The following is a 21,271-nucleotide window of genomic DNA, read 5'->3' as shown; positions in this document are numbered from 1 at the left end:
ACTGTACTGTTATAATTTAGAAATACATTCAGATGCCACGATCTGGGATTCCTATATATATAACATATATATATTATGTAGATAATATATATATATAAAGTATATATGATCTGTGATATGTTTTTGTTGTACATTTCTTAGTGAGATACTCCACTTAAGTGAGAGACAAAAGTTTATCAAAATAAAATACTTGGCTGAATTAAGTTCAATAATTCAGACTGGCACTAAAAATTATTGTCAAGCGGATGTGTGATGGATCAGGTTAAAATAGGAAACCTTTAATTCTTAAATTCTTTCCTTCTTCATTAGTGGTTAAGTCATAGAAAAATTTATTATGATATTTGAGTGTCTTGCTCGTATTGTTGAATAGAGAGCATAGTGAGAGGCCAGAGCCTTAAAGTTTGCATCAAAGTCACACGTATCATCTTCCATGTGTCTTTTGAATTTAATTCTTTAATTGGTTTAATGACAATGCATGGTTTTCCGAAATATGGACCGGAATGGAGAACTGTTTTTCAAGATTGTATTCATGACACTGAAGACAGATGAAGTAGTAAACAGCGAGAGAGATTTTCAAGGTTTGTATGCAACTGCCATTTCCCGTCTCTGCTTCCAGGCAGCGGCTGCAGCCGCATCTGCTGAATCAAGAGAGTTCAGTGGTGCCGGCGGGATAGGAGTTTTCTCAGAGAGTTCTTCAGTAGCATCAAAGTTGAGCTCCAAGAGTGAAAAAGAGCTGAAAAACAGAAGGAAGAAAAAGAAGCAGAAAGAGCAGTCTGGAGAAGAAGAGAAGGAAGACGCGGTCCGCAAATCCGAATCAGAAGACAGCATAAGAAGAAAAGGTTTCCGTTTTTCCTTAGAAGGAAGCAGGTTGACATATGAAAAGAGGTTCTCCTCTCCACATCAGGTAAAGATATTATTAGCTTACATAAATTGCGTTTTCATAACAGACCACTTTTCTTAAAGATATGCCAGAATTGGGTAGAAATAAAACCGCCTTCTCCCTGGATGGCACAGTACTTTCAGAATTGTAATGATCCATCAAGTGTTGTGTTTATCACCTCAGAGACTTTGTGAGTTTTACAACTTTTTGAAATCCCCAAGACAGCATTTTTAGAGCATAGACCCCACTGAGCTTGGGAAGGTTTATGGTTTTGAGGTTTTGTGGAAGACTCAAACATCTTGGGGCAATTTTCCACTTGAGAAATTATCAGCAGATGGTTCCCATCCCTTTTTAGCTACACTACTGTGCCGGGACCCAGTGACTATGGGTTTTCCGAGTGGCAGGTTCCTAGAAGTGAACAGTGTATTCTTTCAGACCATCTGTGTAGTTGTTCCCATTCACATACAAACTTCACTGGAAGAATCATTCTTCAGACACTTGTTTCAAAGGAAACTGAAGCAAAATTTTTCTAGAAGTGTAGCCAAAATTCTTAGGTGGAAATGCGCTAAGGAATATTTATGACACTAAATAAATAGTGGTGTTTAATTGCACTTGATTATCTCTCTCATGTTTAATGTGGGATTTGTGCTGAAAGAATATCCTGATTATATGGTACAGTAAATGTTCACTGGATGCCTGTGGCTTATGTACCAACACAAGCTGTTGAGACTTTGAAATTTAGGATCCTTAAATTTTGAAATTACCAAGAGAATTACCAGAAATACAGAGTTTCTGTATTTTGAATTTGTTTCTGTATTTCACCGGTAGTGAAACCTCAGTATGATTTAGTAACCATAACAATGAGAACAAGGCTGATAGCAATGATAATGGCCAACACAGAATTCACGGCAGCTTTCGGGATAAACTCATTTAAGCCCCTCACTACAGCCCCGAGTAGGTACTATGATCATCATCCCCAGTCTACAGATGTGAGAACAGGAGGGCTATATTCTTTCTCAAGTGCTTGTTTTATCCTTGGTATTCTTTTTACATTTTCATAATCAATGTTAACATTGGTATTATTTTCACTATTTATTAGGCCCAGTGAAGTTAAATAATTGCCCAGTGTCATGTAGTTATTAAAGGCTGCAGTGGTATTCAAATTTGGTATGACACTAAAACTCCTGAACTTTCCACTTTAACAGCCTGACTAGAAAGAATATTTTAAAAAACTGATAAAGAAACTTACAATTTGATTTCACTAAACAGATACATATATTTAGGGTTATACTTGCTCTTCAGACAGTTTGTAGTATATATACTCACAAAACCTCATATTTAATATGTGTAAAATTTTTATAGGTCAATTTGATTCATTCCAAGTCCAAGTAACACTATGAGATAGAATAGATTAAAGGATTACTGGGGTTGAATTTATATTTAAAATAGAATTTGTTTTTAATTCTACATTTTACACTCGTTCTTATTCATGTTGTCTCAATCATTATGATTTAATTAGTGGTGACATTAATATTAATCAGTTGAATTCCTTAAAAATCAAACCCCTTTTTTACAGCATTGGTCATGTTGTAAAAGAAGGAAAGGAAGAAGGGAGGGAGGAGAGAAGGAAGGTAGGTTATTAGAGATAAAATGGCCTAAATTTGAAACTGCGGATCACCAGGTGCCCCAGCCTCTTCAATTACTTCGATTCAAATCCAATAGAACTAATTCTAAGTGAAATAGTGAAGCCTGAAAAGGTTAAGTTCTCACCTACTTCCTTCTGCAAATTTTGCGCACAGATAAAGCATTTCCCCAGTACTGTCTTCTTTGTAACCCTGTTTCCTAGCTAGTTGGGCGTGATAAGTAATGACTGACGTATACAACATGCAATATCTGGCCCAAATTGGTGTTTGTTTCTTAAGTGGTATCTGTATTTTAAAAGAGTGAGAAACTTTCCTTTTATCTGGTAAATAGATGAATAGCTAAGAAGATGGAGAGGAGAAAGAGGATGGGGAGAGAGAGGGAGGGAGGGAGGGGGAGGGGAAAGAGACAGAGAAGCCTGAGTTTGTACTATGCCACTTTCCTAGTCCCTGGAAGTAATAAAGGAACTATTAAGGAAGGTACAGTGATGAAAGGCCCATTGTTAGATTTTTTTTGAAAGTCCAAGACCCCAGAGTATTAAAGACTATTGTTTTGTGGTGACATGATGGAAAGGCAATTGTGTTGATAACCATTTCTATTTTCATATTGAAAAAATATATATATAATGTAGGCTTTTACTGCAAGATTATAATTTTCTCAGTAGAGTAGGTAGATTGTACGAAATATTTCTTAGGCTTCAGTTTGACTTGTTAGTGTGGGAGATGGGAGAGAAGGAAGTCAAGAATACAATCTCTAATCAAGTCTCAAGACAATGTGGATATTTATCTCTTTTATTTTATTTTTTAAAAGATCTATTTATTTATTTTAGAGAGAGCGAGCATGTGCAAGTGGGGGGAGGGGCAGAGGGAGAAGGAGAGAGAATCCCAAGCAGACTCTGCGCTGAGTGCAGAGCCTGATGCAGGGCTCGATCCCAGGACCGTGAGATCATGACCTGAGCCAAAACCAAGAGTTGGGCACTCAGTCTATTGGACCACCTAGGTGTCCCTGGATATTTTATTCTGAAGATATAGTCAACCTTCTTATTAGATATGGTCAACCTTCTTAAGTTATTAGTTCACTCCCTATTTATCATAAAGCAAGAGTTTTGCTTTTTAGAGATTCATTTTTTCATGGCAGATTTTTTTGTATTGGCCATCCTTTATTTGTGGTGCAACATTTGATTGTTATGGATTTAGATAATTAATGCAAGCAGTAGAAGCTGATGTAAACAGATGGGGCACAGTCATTTTTCATACAGCTGTCTCATGTAAGCTCTGCTCTTGTATGGCATAATTCACCTTTAAACTCAGAGAGAAACCCTGTGTGCAATTTTATAACTTATTTCCCTCCAACCCTTGTATTGGCTCTGATTAAGTTGAATACTTGTAGTTAAAATATAAACTCTTACTTATGAACAAACAATGAATCATGGAACACTACATCAAAAACTAATGATGTAATTTATGGTGATTAACATAACAATAAAAAAATTAAAAAATATATATAAACTCTTACTAAGAGTGATACGTATAGTTTCTACCTTATTTCTTATTGCCAAGCATTTCCTGCCTGCCTTTTTGAGCTGATGATAGCCAGCATGTCACAAATCCTATTACTCTCATGTTTTTATAGCTTATTCACAGTCCCTTGTGAAAAGAGAGAAAGGAGGTAAAAGAAATGGGGTAGTCTAAGAGAGACATAAAAAAAATTACTTTTTTGGAAAACAATAAAGGAAAAGAAGGAATATTACTAGTGAAGTTGGTAATAAGATGAAAAAACATGGGAACAGGAAAAGGAAAAAGGACATCTTTTGGGGGAGCAGATTAGTCTCTTTAAATGTCCTTCTTTCTGTAGATAATGAATAGGATTCCATAACATAAGATAGTTTAAAGCTTATAAATGTTTTATAGATGTTTATAGACATTATTGAGAAAAATTATTTTTTAGCCAAAAAGAAAATTAAAAGCATACTTTTGGTCAGGAAGTATAAGACATATATATAGGTACAAAATAATTTTAATTAGCTTTAAATCCTTTGGAGAAAAGAAGATCAAACTAATAACATTTAAATGATTAAATTAGTATTCTTTCTATTAATAATAATAGAAATCCAACTCCAGCCAGCTTAAATTAAAAAGAGAGAGAGAGAGAGAGAGAACTGATTAGATCAGATAAATAATATCTGTGAGTAGCTTTAGGCATGGCTGGATCCAAAGGCTCAAAACATGTTATTATGGCCAAGTATTTCTTCATATTGCAAGCCCAGGTTCCTCCAATACAGTGGCAAGATGTCACTGCAACTTCAAACTATAGTCAATATTCTTAACAACCCCAATTGAAAATGCACCTCTTTCTCAACAATTGGAAAAGAAAAAGGTGGCTGCCAATGGACCAAGCAGTGTCCCCTGCCCATCTTTAAATGGTTTTCTATGGCCTGAGGTATGGAATGTACTCATTGGCTGGGCCTGGGTCATAGTCTTGACTGAGGATCATTTGTCAAGGATAATCAGTGTACTGTTGAAAGAAGGAATGAATATCGGACAAGCAAGAAAGTGTTTACTACAGTGAAGTTATAAAAGTAGACTAGTAATAATCAGGAAGTGATTGTGTTCAATGCTGCTATGCCTAAGAATCAAGGAAAACTACATGGTGGCAGTGACAATGTAGCCATTTAGAAATCTGTGTAATGATTGTGACCAAATACTTAGTGAAAGCCAGGCTTTTGTGAATATGGTACTTTTCAGATTTCTTGAGAGACAGAAGAGTGAAAATCAGGGAATGAATCATACAGTTCTCTCAGCTTGATTTATTTAATTTATTCGTGAAGACATTATAAAATATGCAAAGGGAAGAGGAGAAGCTGCTCGTTGTACTATAGTTAAACAGACCTACTAGCAAGACTGATTTTATTTTCTTCTGTGGTGAGATCTGCATCAGGGTGTGGTCACTAGTTAGCTCTTACTGGCTATATTTTTGGCATCAAAGGTTCTAAATGTAAGTGTGTGTTTAGTTGCTTTCCATTGGCATGTTAAATGAGATTAGCTTCTAGAATAGGGTCTAGCAAAAAATTCTGTTTTAGGTGCCAATAATGGGGCAAAATAATATTGAGGGGTACTTGCGACTATCTTAAGGCATGTGTAAAATAGAAGAAAATAACAGAAAATAAAAAATGAAGGAAGGGAGAAAAAGGGAAAGCAAACCAGACGAGGTGAACCTGGTGGAGAGTGCCAGAACACCAGCAGTTACCACAGGAGCCCATGGTTCCAACTTGTCCCATGACTTATGCTCAGGTAAGTCAACAAATCTGAAACAAGTCAAGTCTCATATGTTTGGGGATGACTGTTCTTAATTCTGTTCCTCTGTGTTTTGTTTGTTTTCTTATTATTCGTAGTCTTTACTGAGCATCCGTGGCTCCCTTTTCTCTCCAAGACGCAACAGTAGGGCGAGTCTTTTCAGTTTCAGAGGTCGAACAAAGGATATTGGCTCTGAGAATGACTTTGCCGATGATGAGCACAGCACCTTTGAAGACAATGACAGCCGGAGAGACTCTCTGTTTGTGCCACACAGACATGGAGAGCGACGTCACAGCAACGTCAGCCAGGCTAGCCGCGCCTCCAGGGTACTCCCCATTCTGCCCGTGAATGGAAAGATGCACAGTGCGGTGGATTGTAATGGAGTAGTCTCGCTGGTCGGGGGCCCTTCTGCCCTCACCTCTCCCGCCGGACAGCTCCTTCCCGAGGTGAGGCCAATGAAAACTGCCGCTGCTGGGAAGGGACCTGTGGCTGGGGCAGGCAGGAGTGTTTTTGATTTCCATATCCAGGAATTTTGTTAAGTCTTTTGTTGGGGTTGGTTCAGTCCAGCTGTGAACTCACTTTGTCAAATTGTTTTATTTAGATGTTTCTGCAAATAAATTAAAAATATAGGTTGGCTCTCACAGAATCTAATTGGAAGTATTTATCATTTTTGGGAAGAAGAAAAGGATATCCTTAATGGCCTAGGGGTATGAAACTTGCCAAAAAGCACAGCAACAATTAATCAAACATAATATTTAATTAATATAATCAAATGAAATGCAAGAAATGATATAAATATTCAACTTAAGGATCTTATTAGCACAGTTACATTAAAAGGAGAATTTGATACTTCTTCTTGAAGTAGATACTATTACTAAAGACATGTAAATCCTGTGATGCAACATTCTTTTTCTTTGCAGGTCAGAGTGCTGTAACATTTTTAGCACCCACTCAAATGACCCCAGCCATTGTACCTTTGTGTGGTAAAGAAGTCACTCAAAGTACCTGGTAGGGTCAAGTATTGCAATTTTTAGAGCAGATTTCAATTTTTGTATTACTATCATGATTTATTTTTGTAAACAAAGAGGCTCTAAATCAAGCATATAAAAAAGAGTTTCAACTAAATAGCAGACACTTACAGGGATATATTATTGACATTTTCCTTTGTAAACATAAGGTCTTTTTAACTTTGGTATTAAATAATACAGGAGCTTCTTACCTCTTCCCTGGGTTATAGAAATAGCCATTGATCACTTTTTTCCATGGCGTCTCCCCACCACTTTCTCCCAAAGAAATGTCCAAGTACCTGGAGTCAGATAAAACTGTGAGAAAAGTAGAACTTTGTAGTGAAGGAACCAGGAAGAATGCAGAAGGAATATCAACTTCTCTGTTAAAATAATCGTGGCTGACTATGTACCAGGCACTGCCCAGAACACTTTACATGTGTTAGTTCATTAAGTTCTCACAACAACCCTTTATGATAGGTACTAATAATTACCCCCATTTTAAAGAGGAGGAAACTGAGGCCTGTGCATGGTGGAACTAAGATTTGACCCCAGGTGTGCTAGCTACTAACCCTACATTCTATCCATACTATAATACTGCCTTCCATTGATTTTTTTTTTAACTTTCTTAAATGGAAAGTAAGAAATGGCTAAGGAAGCAAACATTTTCATTTTAACCCAGTATTTCTTAAAATATACTTCATCCTCAAACTACTTACATCAGAATTCCCTGGGAAGCTTCTTAAAAATGGAGATTCCTCATTTTCCTCTCCCCCAACCCCTGGCAACCACCATTCTGCTCTCTACTTCTGTGAGCTTGATGGCCAAAGGGTACAACATTTCCATTAAGCAAGATAAATAAGTTCTGGAGATTTATATAGCATAATGCCTATAGCTAACAATACTGCATTGTATCCTTAAAATTTGCTAAGATGGCAGATGTTATGTTAAGCATTCTCATCGCAAATCATAACAGCAATAACCACAACAAGAAAGGGGATGGGAGGAAACTTTGGAAGGTGATGGAGATGTTTGTGGCCTTGATAGTGGTGATAGTTCACAAGTGTACACTCACTGAATTATGTATATTAAATATATACAGCTTTTTACATGTCAGTCATTCCTCAATAGAGTGGTTTAAAGAAGAAAAAAATAGAGATTCCTGGGCCAATCAAGACTTACTCAGACCAAAAGACTGAAGAGAACGAAGTCTGGGAAATTCCTTCCTTGATGATTCTTACACATAATAAAGTATGAGCATCACTGATCCTGAGAAATGTTAATTGAACAAACAAAAACAAATCCACAACTTCTTTGCATAAATACAAGGAGTATCTCAGACAATAGAATTTATCAGTAATTACCATAAAACTCCTGCCCTATCCGAGAGGGTAAGATACATCTCTGAAGGCAAATGGGAGCCCATTTGAAGCAAAGCTTAGTGAGATCCTTTTATTTCCCACTCCATCGTGTTCATTCTGCAATCAGGCAGGAGCTCAGAGGCAGGGCACTGAGCCAAAGGTGCAGACAAAGGAGTAGGTTTTGAGACACTGCAGAGGGGGAAATGAGAACAGAAAATAAACTGCTGAAGGCAAATGATACCTACCAAAGTCCACAGTATCCTCGACATGTAAATTCAATAGAAGCAATTTAACTTAAGAATTTCCTCAGTAATATCATTAGAGGATCAGAAATCTTTTTTTTTTTTTTTTAGATTTTATTTATTTATTTGACAGAGAGAGACACAGCAAGAGAGGGAACACAAGCAGGGGGAGTGGGAGAGGGAGAAGCAGGCTTCCCGCCGAGCAGGGAGCCCGATGTGGGGCTCGATCCCAGGACCCTGGGATCATGACCTGAGCTGAAGGCAGACGCTTAACGACTGAGCCACCCAGGCACCCCTAGAGGATCAGAAATCTATCCTTAAAGATGAGACAGATCTAGGTTTGCACATATAGTTCTGTATAAGGCAGAAGAGACTAGATGACCTTTAAATGACCCTATTTCTTTTCTTAAAACTTTGCCTCTCTGACCAGGCCAAATATTTTAATTTCTGAGAAACAACCTTTTGATTGGAAGGGCTTTAGCTTCAACAGGGAGGGGTTATTTTTTTTCTCATTAATTTTGCTTCTCTTCTACCATAAAATTAATTTTAGAGTGACCTATATGGGTATATATCACCATTAAATCATATCAACTGAGTGGAAACTTTGCTTTTGAATATGTCTGCATTGGAAGTATGCAGGTTAATAAAATAATGTTAATTACTCATTCTACAATAAAGTCAAAGTAGATGAACAGGACTCATATTACTCTTTTAGAAATAGGGAGGATCCTCAGAGAACTAAAAATGACTTCTTATTTATTATTAGCACTCAGATCTGCATTTGAAATGCCTGAGTTTTGCCCTTTCTTCCTGTGATAATTAACTTCCTTGTTTGATCTCCTAAAGTAGGAATAAATTTCTGCCCATGTTAAATCTTGGTGAGTTTATTTTGGAATAGAAAAATATCAAATCATTTTATCATGGTTAAAAATCAAAGTTCCCCAAATTGGTGTTATTGACTTAGAGTTTCAGCACCAAGGATGTTTGTTTTGTGGATTTGTTTTGTAAATGTAAGACAGTTATAAATTAGTTCTAATATTTGCTTTTATTATTAAGGATGGATGTTAGGAAATGTTACCTATTTATAATGAACAAAAGCATTTTACAAGTTGAATTCACATTTTAGGGGAACTGTTACTAATACATCTTAGGGAAACCTTAAAAATTCTTTCCATACATTAAACTGAATATGTGTCTATAAAGATCAACCTGAGAGTAAATCAAGGAACAATGAGTTTCAATCTGAAGTTCTAAGTAGGATTGGTTGAAATACTAAAAGTTTATCTGTGCAATGGTAGGCATGATCCCTCCAGCCAAAAGCTCCACCCTCTTGATAGCAAACCCAAAAATCACTGAAGGCTGAGAATCTGATGGGCTTTCAAACACTTCCCAAGAATGTTGATTTCAGCAATATCTTAATGAGCTGTTCTCATCTGGCAGACATTTAGTTAAGTAGTACCTGTTATAGGAACACTTTGGGGTTTGCTACCCTTAAGAATAATAGTTATTTTATCTAAAATTTTATTTTTAGGGCACAACTACTGAAACAGAACTAAGAAAGAGACGGTCCAGTTCTTATCATGTTTCCATGGATTTGCTGGAAGATCCTACAGCAAGGCAGAGAGCAATGAGTCTAGCCAGTATTTTGACCAACACCATGGAAGGTATGTCAAAAGTCTTACAGCAGAGCTACTTGGTGGTGCTTCGGTAATGATGCAAAAAAAATACGTCCATAAATTCAAAGAGAATTCTTCCTGACTTTGTATCACATCAGCATTATGTCTTTTACCAGATAAAAATAAAATCCACATACAACACATAGATTCTACTATCTCATACAGATTTTTACATTTACCCTCCAGGAAGCTACTGCAAATTCAAGATATATTGGAATACTGCTTTTGCAGATTAAATTCTAAACTGTTGAAGCTTGTTGTGTGCATGACAATGAAAGGAGTGTAATGATGAATGTTTATTTTCATGATGCTAACCCATTTGAATTGTATTAACTGCTTGAGACAAAAGTTATAAAGTCCTTTGATTTAACCAGAAATATAAATGAAAAATGTGGATTAGGGTTTGATATTAACCTTTGAAGCAAATTTTTCAAAATTTTGTAGAACTACTTTTGCCTCTTTTTGACCAGAGTTTTACAATATATCAGCTCTTTCCTTAGTTGCAGATTGCATATCTGAGTAGTTAACATATTTGTTTAGCGGTCTGGATCTTATAATGCCAAAATAAGGACTTTGGGGACAGCTTGATCTGTGATCGATTCTTGGTTCTGCTACATGATAAATGTGTTAATTTATGACTCCAAACTTCAGGTTTTTTTATTAGTAAAATGCAGATAATGAGGTCTAGGCATCAGGTTGTTGTAAGAATTGAGACATCATGTATAAAACACCTATGTATCTGGAATGTAGAAGGCAGTCAGTAAATATTATCATTATTGTCGTTCTACTTTCATTGTTTTTAATACACTTTTGTGTCTTTCCACACTAAGTGAATTTAAATGTGAACTATCAACTTCAACTACTTGAAAAATACTTTCATATAAAATATATTCTATGCTCCTTCCTTGCCCTCCATCTCTCTTCTCTCCCTTCTCTTTTAGAGCCCCCTCTTTCTGCCCTCTCCCAGGTTGTGTGTGTGTGTGTGTGTGTAGATGTGTCAAAGGGAAAAGAAAGATGGTGAATGAGAGAGCATGCATGGGCACTTGCCTTTCTTATTGTTAGTTATAGTTTCTCTTGGCATTGGCTGGATTCTTGGAATAATTCTTTCCCAGGCTGAATGCAAAGATTTTTTGATACTAATACAAGTACCAAAAGCCTAAAATTCACAGCCAGAAAAAACCCACAGTGTAGATGGCTGAATATATATCACAGCCATGTCAATATTACAAGACCCAATTTTCATAATATCTTAATGCAGTATCAGAAATCTTCTTCCTGATTTCTATGGAATATTAAACTCAGTACGTTCTTCCCCAACCTCGCCTGCATTAGCTTGCACTCCCTCTTCTCCCCCAGCTGCCAGTAGCTTGCTCCTCCCTGTCCCTCCAGGTAAATCTTTTGAAGATTCTCTGGTCTTCTGCTCCTTGCCATAGCAAAACCACTGAGAGGAAGCTGCCAGTGGTTCTGCTACCGATGTCAGCAGCATGTCTGCTCCCTAAAGCAAGAAGTAGAGAAGGAGACAGGGTAAGTCTAAATCAACAGTCCTAACTTTGCACTTCTGATACCATTAAGTTTGAGCTAACGTAAGAAATTACTTGAAAAACATCAATCCACCACAAGACTGGACTTGTCCACTAATTAAGATAGAGTTCAAAATGAGTGTATCCACATGGCTCTCCACTGAAATGTGTCTCAGTGGAGTTGCCTAGGATGTCCTAGAAATACATATAATTTAAGAAGCAGAAGACTGAGTGTTTGGCTTAATACCTGCAGAGCTTTTTGACTTTATACTTTTGTGAGGGACAATGGCAACATTTTCATTCTGTTTTTCATTGGTTATATAGAATATAAACCTTTTCTTTATTCAATTGTATCTAAAAATTTTGAATGTGACATTGATTTAGGTTGGTTGTTAACAATACTTCACATACACATGCATATATTAGAGCTGTCTTAGATAGTCCTTCCTTTTTTTGGTCCTGCTAACAGTGGAAAGGTTTCTTAAGTTGACATAATTTGTTTATTTGGGGATCCTTTCTTCTAAGTCTAATCATGGTTCATGGTTTAGTTTACTTCCCCCCCACACCTCTCTTTTTTTTTTTTTTTTTTTTTTGAACCAGGCTTGTTGATCCAGCTGGCTGGCATCTTTTGTTTTCCTTCTTTTGAACTGCAGTCAAGTCTCCATTGTCCAGGGTAATGAATAGCCTCCTACTTAATGAAACTGTAGGAGATGAGCAAAAATGAATTGTTTGCTTTTCAAGTTTTCAATGCAAAAACCATATATAAATGTTTCCTGGTCACATCCTTGGGAAGGGTAGTGGGAGGGTAAATTATAAACACCTGAGGAATTGAGGAGAACCAGCAAAATATCTAAACTTGGATGTAAGTGAATCTCAGTGCGGATAATCCACACAGGAATAATGGAAAGATGGCTGTTGTTCTTTCCTGAGTGCTTTGTTTTGTTTTAAAATGTAAGATTCTTCTCTCTCTCCCTCTTTTTCTCTCTCTCTCTCTTTCATTCTCTTTCTCTGGCATGAATAATTGAATGATTTTATTTTAGAACTAAAACAATTTTGATCCACTTTTTCCTGGTGTCAAGATGAGCAACACTGGCTGAATTTTCCCCTTTGAACTTTTCTCTGGTTTGTTTTTTTTCTACACAATTCCTGTTTGCTTCTCTTTACCTGCTAAATGACAAGTAGCATTAAAAAAAATACTTATTCTGACTGTACACAGGCCAAGAGTTATTATTTTATTTCTCTTTTGTTAGTTACTATAAATGATATCTTTTTATCTTCAGTATAAACAGGGCATTGTTTAGGAGTCTTAAAAGCATCTATGCAGTAACTGGTTATAGATATTATATTTTTCCTCTGATTTGCACCTCAACTATTCTTTATTATTTACAAAATTACATATTAAGAAAAAGAGAAATAAACTGTGTACTTGAAGAATTTTAGTATCTAAAGAGACAATTGAAGAATCTACCTACCCTGATGGATTTCTGTTAAAAATAATCAGGAAATTAATTTACTTTCGGGAAGTAGCGAACTTACAGCATTAGTTAGTAGTGAATGTTTATCAGCAAAGCAAAAAATCATTAACTATGGTTGTGTTTATGCATTCAATATGCTGTTTTCTCACCCACAAAGTTTATCTTCTAGTGAACTGTATCTGGTTTGAAGGGATACTCCAGTTGCTACAGTAGTAATACTAAGGTAACTGACCAGAGTCAAATATACCATGAACGAAAAAAGAATCTTTCCCTTTATATTAGTTCTAAGAAGTGGTGATCTCGTATTTGGCAGAGCAGATAACCAGGTGTGAAGTAATGATATGGGCAGAAAACCAGTTCTGCATTCTTTTTCCACTCAAGAGTTGATTAGAAGATCATCTTACCAAAGAAAATAATAGTTTCCCACTTCTTATTTTCTAAAATTCTTTGCCAGTATTTACCAAGTTTCAGGATTTTGAGTATCACCTTAAAGAGCTATGCAAGGCTGTCTTCTTTCTCCTGTTATTCAGTTGAAATGTTTCTTGAAATCATTGTACTTTTTTCTTAAATAAATGTATTATGATATGAAATTTTATATCATAGGTGTGGTATGATAGTTATACACTTTAATACATTAAAATAAATTCACACCATGAAAATTTATGAATTCTACATATGTCCCACCTAAAATCCTCTTATGTTTTACCATTAGCGCATAAGTCTCAATTGAAACATTGATTTATGCTAACAGTGAGTATCCCGGTTTCTTAATATGCATATTTTCTCTTCTTTTATGCACTCTAGTTAAATAAAGAAACTTAGAGAAAAAGAATCTTACTGAATTCAATATGCAAGCCTATATCTAAAAAAGCTTAACTGGAAACTCTTTGACTAAGACTGGTGACGCTGACCAAATTATTAAAAGACCCAAAATACATATCTAATCCAAGAAACTGAGATTCAACCTGACTGATAAAAGTTTTAGGACATCTCCTGAGAAAGGAGTTCTTTGATTAAATATATATGCATCTGGCTCTATCTGGAGCATGGATGAGCTTAACCCAAGTCCTCCCCATTAGTTTCAAATACACTTGAAGATAATTTTTGAACAGTTTAATATTGCAGATAGAATCTGGGAAACTATGTGTAGCCCAGATAGATTTGGAAAGTTTGCTTGCCTTTCTGTGCCCATGTTTTTATGACAGCTAACCCATGTTAGGTCTTTTCCTGTTCCACCATCAGATTAACCCATTAATACCTTTTGACAACTTTAGATTTCTAAAAAAATCACTTTCAATTTAAACCAAATGCTGCCTAATAGAAAGTAAGCAGTTTTCATGAGTATTCTAACTTTTTTCTTCCAGAACTTGAAGAATCCAGACAGAAATGCCCACCCTGCTGGTACAAATTTGCTAACATGTGTTTGATATGGGACTGCTGTAAACCATGGTTAAAGGTGAAACATCTCGTCAACCTGGTTGTGATGGACCCGTTTGTTGATCTGGCCATCACCATCTGCATTGTCTTAAATACACTCTTTATGGCCATGGAGCACTATCCTATGACAGAGCAATTCAGCAGTGTGCTGTCAGTCGGGAACCTGGTAAGACTCACTTGAGGGTCCTTTTCCCCTTGAAAGAGTTCATGATTGCCTTAATGAATTTCATATGTCACCTTCAAGTTAAATGTGTATTAATTGGCCATGTACACCTGGACAGCAAAAGCTAACATCCCTTTTTTTATAACAAAAATATATTGCTGCAGTTAAGCAGTGCAAAAGAGTGAAAGATTTTACGTACAATTTGATTAGGAATTAAATTTGATTAGAAAGATGATTATGAATTATAGAGGACATTTGTCTATGGTAACAAGATTGTGATGTGTTTCTGAGGTAGTTAGAATAAATTCTTAATGACATGACCACATTTGTCAAATTATAAAATATGCCAAGTCAGATAATTTTGGAAATATCATTTATAAACACTGAAGATGGAATCTTTGGGGAGGAAATAGCACATAGAGATAATTATTTCTGTTTGAATTTCTCCTATAAATTTAGGAATTTGTAATGATAAATTTTTGCATACATTTTCACTTAAAAATCTGTATTAACATTCATTGGATATATGGTAGAGTGACAGAAAGGAAAGCGAAGAGATCTTATACAGAGAAACAAAAACTCAGGCAACAAAAATATACTGATACTGATGTAAGAGGCTTAAGTTTTCGTGCACCTTCCAACTTGAGAAATGAAATTGACATGAGCTCCCTCTCTCTAGGTTCCCATAAATTCAGTCCTAAGGCAGATACTATGATTGTCTGTATTTTACAATTGGGGAAACTGTACCCATAAGAAATTGACAGAGCAATGGAAAATCTGAATACTATATGAGACTCTGAAAGCTATTGCAGAGAATATCATAAACTGTAGTCGGAAATCACAGAATTGTGGGATAGGAAAGAATAATAACATTACCTGGTCCAAATTTTCACCTATATGGGAACCACTTCAATATTATCTCTAAAAAATGAGCAAGGGCTGGAAGAAAGCTTAGTGGAGGTGGGTATTAAGAAACAACTCAAATGGACATGAGCAAAAATAAAGAGAATTCATTGCCTCAAGTAGCTAACACCCATTTGGGCATAGCTCCAGGTTTTAACCTGTATAGATTCTGTTTCTCAAGCAATGTCACTTGGGAGTCATTTTCTGACCCTACTTCTTCCCAATAATTGGTTTCCTTTGTCTCTGGCTGGGTATTCTATTGGTGACAACATCCCACCAACTTTTATCCTACCAGCATAGATTCCTGAACAGAAGGATTGCGCTTCCTAACTAGTTGCTTAACAAAGGTCTAAGAATTCATGATTATTGGCCTGGTTTGAGTAACATGACCATTTCTAAGCCAGTCAGTTACTCTGGTTCTAGAATTAGAATGCCCTATTTGGCCAAACCGGAACCATTTCTTATCACTGAAGACAGAGTAAATGAGTGGAATTAATAAAGAAAAAAAAAATCAGTTCTGCCATTTCTAGATGAAGAGAGAGTAGATGCTGGAAAGACAAAAACAACAAATGGACAATTTAAACTGGGACTTGTCTTATGTGTTAAGGAAAGCAAGGTTTGATTTGAGGTGAATCATGGAATAGTAGAAAATATATGCACAGGATATACACATTCTTGTCAAGTGCATATGAAATAGTCCCCACGATAAGCCGTATGTGAGGTTATAAAACAGGCCTCAATAAACTCAAAAAGATTGAAATCACACAATGTACTTTTCTGACAAAAATGGAATGAAATTAGAACTCAATAACAAATAAATTTGGAACATTTACAAACATGTGGAAATTAAAAAACTTCTCCTAAATACAATGGGTTAAAGAAGAAATCACAAGAGAGATTTCTTAGAAATACTTTGAAATGAATGAAAATGAAAACTCACCAAACTGAAACTTATGAAGTGCAGTTGACAACAATGATTAAGCTGAACCTTTCATGTAAGAAAATAAAAATGACAATATTAATTTTATGGTCTTAATTCATGTACTCCTCATCACTTAATAAACCTTAAATATAGTAAACAATTAAATATTGATTTGAGTACAAACCATTTGAGGTTAGTGATTTGCTGGACCTAAACCAATTTTTAAAATTTGTAATTTAACTGTGGTTTGTTGGGACTAAGTTAAATTGCTCAATAATTATTTATGTTTTCAAGAGTATTCACTTGTGTAATAACATTTCTCACTTAGGTCTTCACTGGGATCTTCACAGCAGAAATGTTTCTCAAGATAATAGCCATGGATCCATATTATTACTTTCAAGAAGGCTGGAATATTTTTGATGGTTTAATCGTGAGCCTTAGTTTGATGGAACTTGGTTTGGCAAATGTCGAAGGATTGTCAGTTCTCCGATCATTTCGGCTGGTAAATTAACTAGGAGTATCCATAATGTTTTTATAATTAATTTAATCAGACTTCTCTCTTATCTAGTAAGAATAAGAATTATAAGATCTCCCATAGTTAAATATTATTTGAATATATCTGAAAGCAAACCGGATTCCTCTACAACCGGCTGATAATTTGTTCTTCATCATAGCTTTAACAGATAGATGAAGTTTATTCAAATGAACAACCAACTGTTCTGTCTTTAGTAATTAAATGGCAGGGCTAATAGTGAGGGAGAAAAAAGGATTCATATATAAATCCAAATACAACTAAAGAACACAATATTCATCTTTCAGTTATGTGAAGCGTGCTTAACTGTGCATAAGACTTTGAGACTTAGGATGAGCTCACCTTTCTCTCAGAGGCTCAGGAATTATGGAGTTGCCCACTTTGCCCCCATAGAAGTCAAGACTTGAGACTGGGTAGAGTGTGCAAGGGAAGAAGGTGGAGTTCCCCACACATTTGCCCCTTCAGCCAGCTTGGAAGTCACCAGATCTAGTCCTGAGCAGACTTGCCTATATTATGTTTTGTTAATTTTAAAGAAGGAGTCTTTTATTTGATCTTTATATTCATCAGTTCATGAATCTTTTAAAATTAAGAGACAAAATATCAGTTGACACATTTCCATTTAAAGTGTGATATGTTTTATCATGCTGTTACTTTGAGTTGGCTCTTTTTGTGATTTATTTTCAATTAACAGAGGTGGTAGATAGTTACTAAAGACAGGTTCCTATCGGTAACGTATTAATCATGATTAGATTCAAGACTTTGCTGTGAAGTTTATTTAGAATTTCCCATACCACCTCAAAGATGAAATTTGAGTTGAGATCCTTAGAGCTATGGTTTCCTTCCCTAGTTGTCATGGATAGCTGTGAATCTAATTTGAAGCTAGAAGGATGCAAAAAACAGAGCAAAAATTAAAAATGATTATATAACAAAAAATATGGGCAACTACTTAAAAAATGTTTAGTAAATCTTTGTGATGATGTGATGCAATTCGGGGAAATAGGAAGCATATTAGCATTAGCGTTTTGCTTAGTCTGTAGGCTCTTTTGCATTAATTATTCTCTGGGAATAAATTAAACATTTTGGTGCATAACCACTCCTTTGGGTCACTTAGATGCCATTAAATAATGCACTACTCTTGGCCTGACATTTACTGAAGCACCAGAAATAAAATGCTGCTGCAGTTGAAATGTAAATGGTACCTTAGAGGACTCCATGAGCTCATACAACTGACACATCAAGTACAGTGGTGGCAAGCCATTTACACACTATAATGAACTGATTGATTAAGTCACTGAAGACACATAAGAGTTGACAAAATACAGCTTTTTACTTAAGTCCAAGTATTTCTTATTCGAATGCAGTAGTTGCAGTAGTCCCCTCCCCCTTATCTGTGGGAATATGTTTCATGACCCCCAGTGGATGAAACTGTGGATAGTACTGAACCCTATATATACTGTTCTTCCCTATACATACACATCTGTGATAAAATTTAATTTATAAATTAGGCGCAGTAAGAGATTAACAATAATAAGTAATAATAAAATAGAACAATTACAACAATATGCTCTTAGTAAAAGTTATCTGAATGTGGTCTCTTTCTCAAAATATCTTATTGTATTGTACTCACCCTTCTTCTAGTGATGATATGAGATGATAAAATGCTTATGTGTTGAGATAAAGTGAGGTAAATGACATAGGCCTTGTGACATAGTGTTAGGCCACTAAGAAGGAGGAAAAAGCATCATCTGCTTCCAGACTGTGGTTGACCATGGTTAACCATGATTAACAGAAAATGAAAATGCAAACAAGGGCAGGGGGGACTCTGGTGTAATAAATCTCCTTTAAAATAGAGCTTGATGTTACAGCAAACTTATGATATAGCAAGATTAAAGCAATCTAAAGATTTAAGAAATTAGTTTTTTCTCTTGTAACTTACATAATTTGTGTTAATTTTATCTGTACTTATGCATCTCAAGTACACTAAAAAATATATCCACTTTGAGCTTTTAAATAATGACAGCCTCAGCTTCTGTGAATCAGTCTCTGCCAATTAATCACCGTTAATCTTAGCTCTATCAGTTCCCTATGGAAAACAACAAAAAAAAATCTTACATATACTTATGTAAGATTCTGGAAATTTTGGTATATCTTATCATTAAGATGCCAATAAGAACTGTATATTTGTTTTATTTATAAAATAGACTATTTTAGAATGAAAAATAACCCATGGTATTAAATAACTGATACATTTGCTAGATAGTAGTTTGACATGCAAATAATCCAACACCCTATAATTGAGACAATTATGCCATAGATTTTCCCTGTAAATAAATTTACAGATTCTTTAGAGGGCAGGGCACTAATAGCCATCTCACTTTTGTTTCCAGCTCCGAGTTTTCAAATTGGCAAAATCCTGGCCCACCCTGAATATGCTGATAAAGATCATTGGCAACTCAGTAGGGGCTCTTGGTAACCTCACCTTGGTGCTGGCCATCATCGTCTTCATTTTTGCCGTGGTCGGCATGCAGCTCTTTGGTAAGAGCTACAAAGAATGTGTCTGCAAGATCTCCAATGATTGTGAGCTTCCACGCTGGCACATGCATGACTTCTTCCACTCCTTCCTGATTGTGTTCCGTGTGCTGTGTGGAGAGTGGATAGAGACCATGTGGGACTGTATGGAGGTTGCTGGCCAAACCATGTGCCTTACTGTCTTCATGATGGTCATGGTCATTGGAAACCTGGTGGTATGTAGTAAAAACATTTTCCTTATTTTTAGTAAAAGAAATGTAACCATTAAAAAGTATGTTCAACTGAGGAATGTTTTATATGTTTTTGGCTTTTTAAAAATCAATGCTTAATTATTCAGTATTGCAGGAGCCACATATAGTTTAGACTATTGAGACCCACATAAACTTTTTAAAAAATATTTTATTGTTTATTTTTATTTTTTCCAGTTTTATATAATTGACATATAACATATAACATATAGCATATAACAAACTGTTAAAATACCGTTTGAACCAGAGTTGTTCTTCATCACTATACTTCTTACTATTCCGTGGAGAGGGCCATTTCTGGCTTTTATCTTTTAGTTCTTGTATTAAAGCATGGATGTGTTACTAAGAATAATCACTCACTTTATTTTTAAGTATCAACAATTGTATCACTTGAAGATCTTTCAGATTTGGGTTTCCTGCAAATTGGAGTTAAAAAAAAATTAACGATCATCTCAATCCATTAAAAGCACATGAGTTATTTGGTGCCTAGGAACTACAGTATCAGCAAGTAACACTGACTCAAGAATCACTTATTATCATGTCTATGTCAAATGAACCATTCCCAATACATCTTTACTGAGTCCTGGAGGCATGGAAAAGGTGATAAGAAGATACATATATGTATCTATATATATATATATATATATATATATACACACCATGATATGACTTACTCAAACAGGAGTAAAGATAGAAGTATCTAATATGTGTCAAAAATGTAAAAACAAAGTGCTATATGTCAAGTTCACAAAGTGGAAACATTGCTTTGGCAAGGATAATCAAGGCAGGCTTTGTCAAGGAGTTTGAACCTGAATTATCTTTAATTAAGATGTAAGATTTAGCTTGGTCAGAAGAAAAGTAGACCGTCACAAGCCAAGCAATAGTAGACCCAGTGGATGGGGAAGAGAAGACAATAGACTCAATGAGGGGGATCAGGTTCTTATACTTTACATATTAAGTAATTATTCTGAGTGGATTGATTAAGTTCCAATCCAGTGGACTAGAACAAGGACTGACATAACCATAGTTTAAAATATGTAATTTATAGACTTAATTTCCTTTCACATAAAAGTAACCTCCAATTCCCCCAAAGGAAGAAAACAGGGAGAGGAAAAAAGGCAAAAGGTAATCAATTCATTTGCAGATTTCAGCCTCTTCAATATTAGCTTAGATAATGCAGACCTATTTTTGAAGTAACAAGAAACATGAGCACTGTGCAATCCAGAAATGTGAACAGTGACTTAAAACAACAAATATTTATTATCTCTAGTTTCTGTGGATCATAAATTTGGGAGCAGCTTAACTGGGTGGTACTGGCTCAGGTTTGTCATAAGGTCGTTATCAAGTTGTTGGCTAGAGCCCCAGTTATCTTGACTGAAGCTGGAAGGTCAGCTTCCAAGAAGCCTCCTTCTCGTAGCTTTTGACAGGAAGTCCCAGTTACCTGT

General features: G+C 35.6%; 1 protein-coding gene across 4 annotated transcripts in view; it reads left to right on the top strand.

The window, feature by feature from the left end:
* The window catches only part of SCN2A (sodium voltage-gated channel alpha subunit 2), a 138,402-nt gene that overhangs the window by 75,797 nt on the left and 41,334 nt on the right, over positions 1 to 21,271 (top strand). For all 4 annotated transcript variants that reach the window (XM_025852866.2, XM_025852874.2, XM_073883077.1 and 1 more), the window contains exons 11-16: positions 617 to 904; positions 5,913 to 6,260; positions 9,953 to 10,085; positions 14,457 to 14,695; positions 16,846 to 17,019; positions 19,437 to 19,793. In XM_025852866.2, coding sequence (XP_025708651.1) covers positions 617 to 904; positions 5,913 to 6,260; positions 9,953 to 10,085; positions 14,457 to 14,695; positions 16,846 to 17,019; positions 19,437 to 19,793 — 1,539 coding nt within the window. The remainder of the gene's footprint in view (positions 1 to 616; positions 905 to 5,912; positions 6,261 to 9,952; positions 10,086 to 14,456; positions 14,696 to 16,845; positions 17,020 to 19,436; positions 19,794 to 21,271) is intronic.

The sequence above is a fragment of the Callorhinus ursinus genome, unplaced genomic scaffold (assembly GCF_003265705.2).
Source record: "Callorhinus ursinus isolate GAN/ISIS: 27379988/994484 unplaced genomic scaffold, GSC_fseal_2.0 scaffold2, whole genome shotgun sequence".
NCBI classification, from domain to species: Eukaryota; Metazoa; Chordata; class Mammalia; order Carnivora; family Otariidae; genus Callorhinus; species Callorhinus ursinus.
The sequence above is the reverse complement of the archived record's forward strand: the minus strand, read 5'-3'. Positions and strand labels throughout refer to the sequence as shown.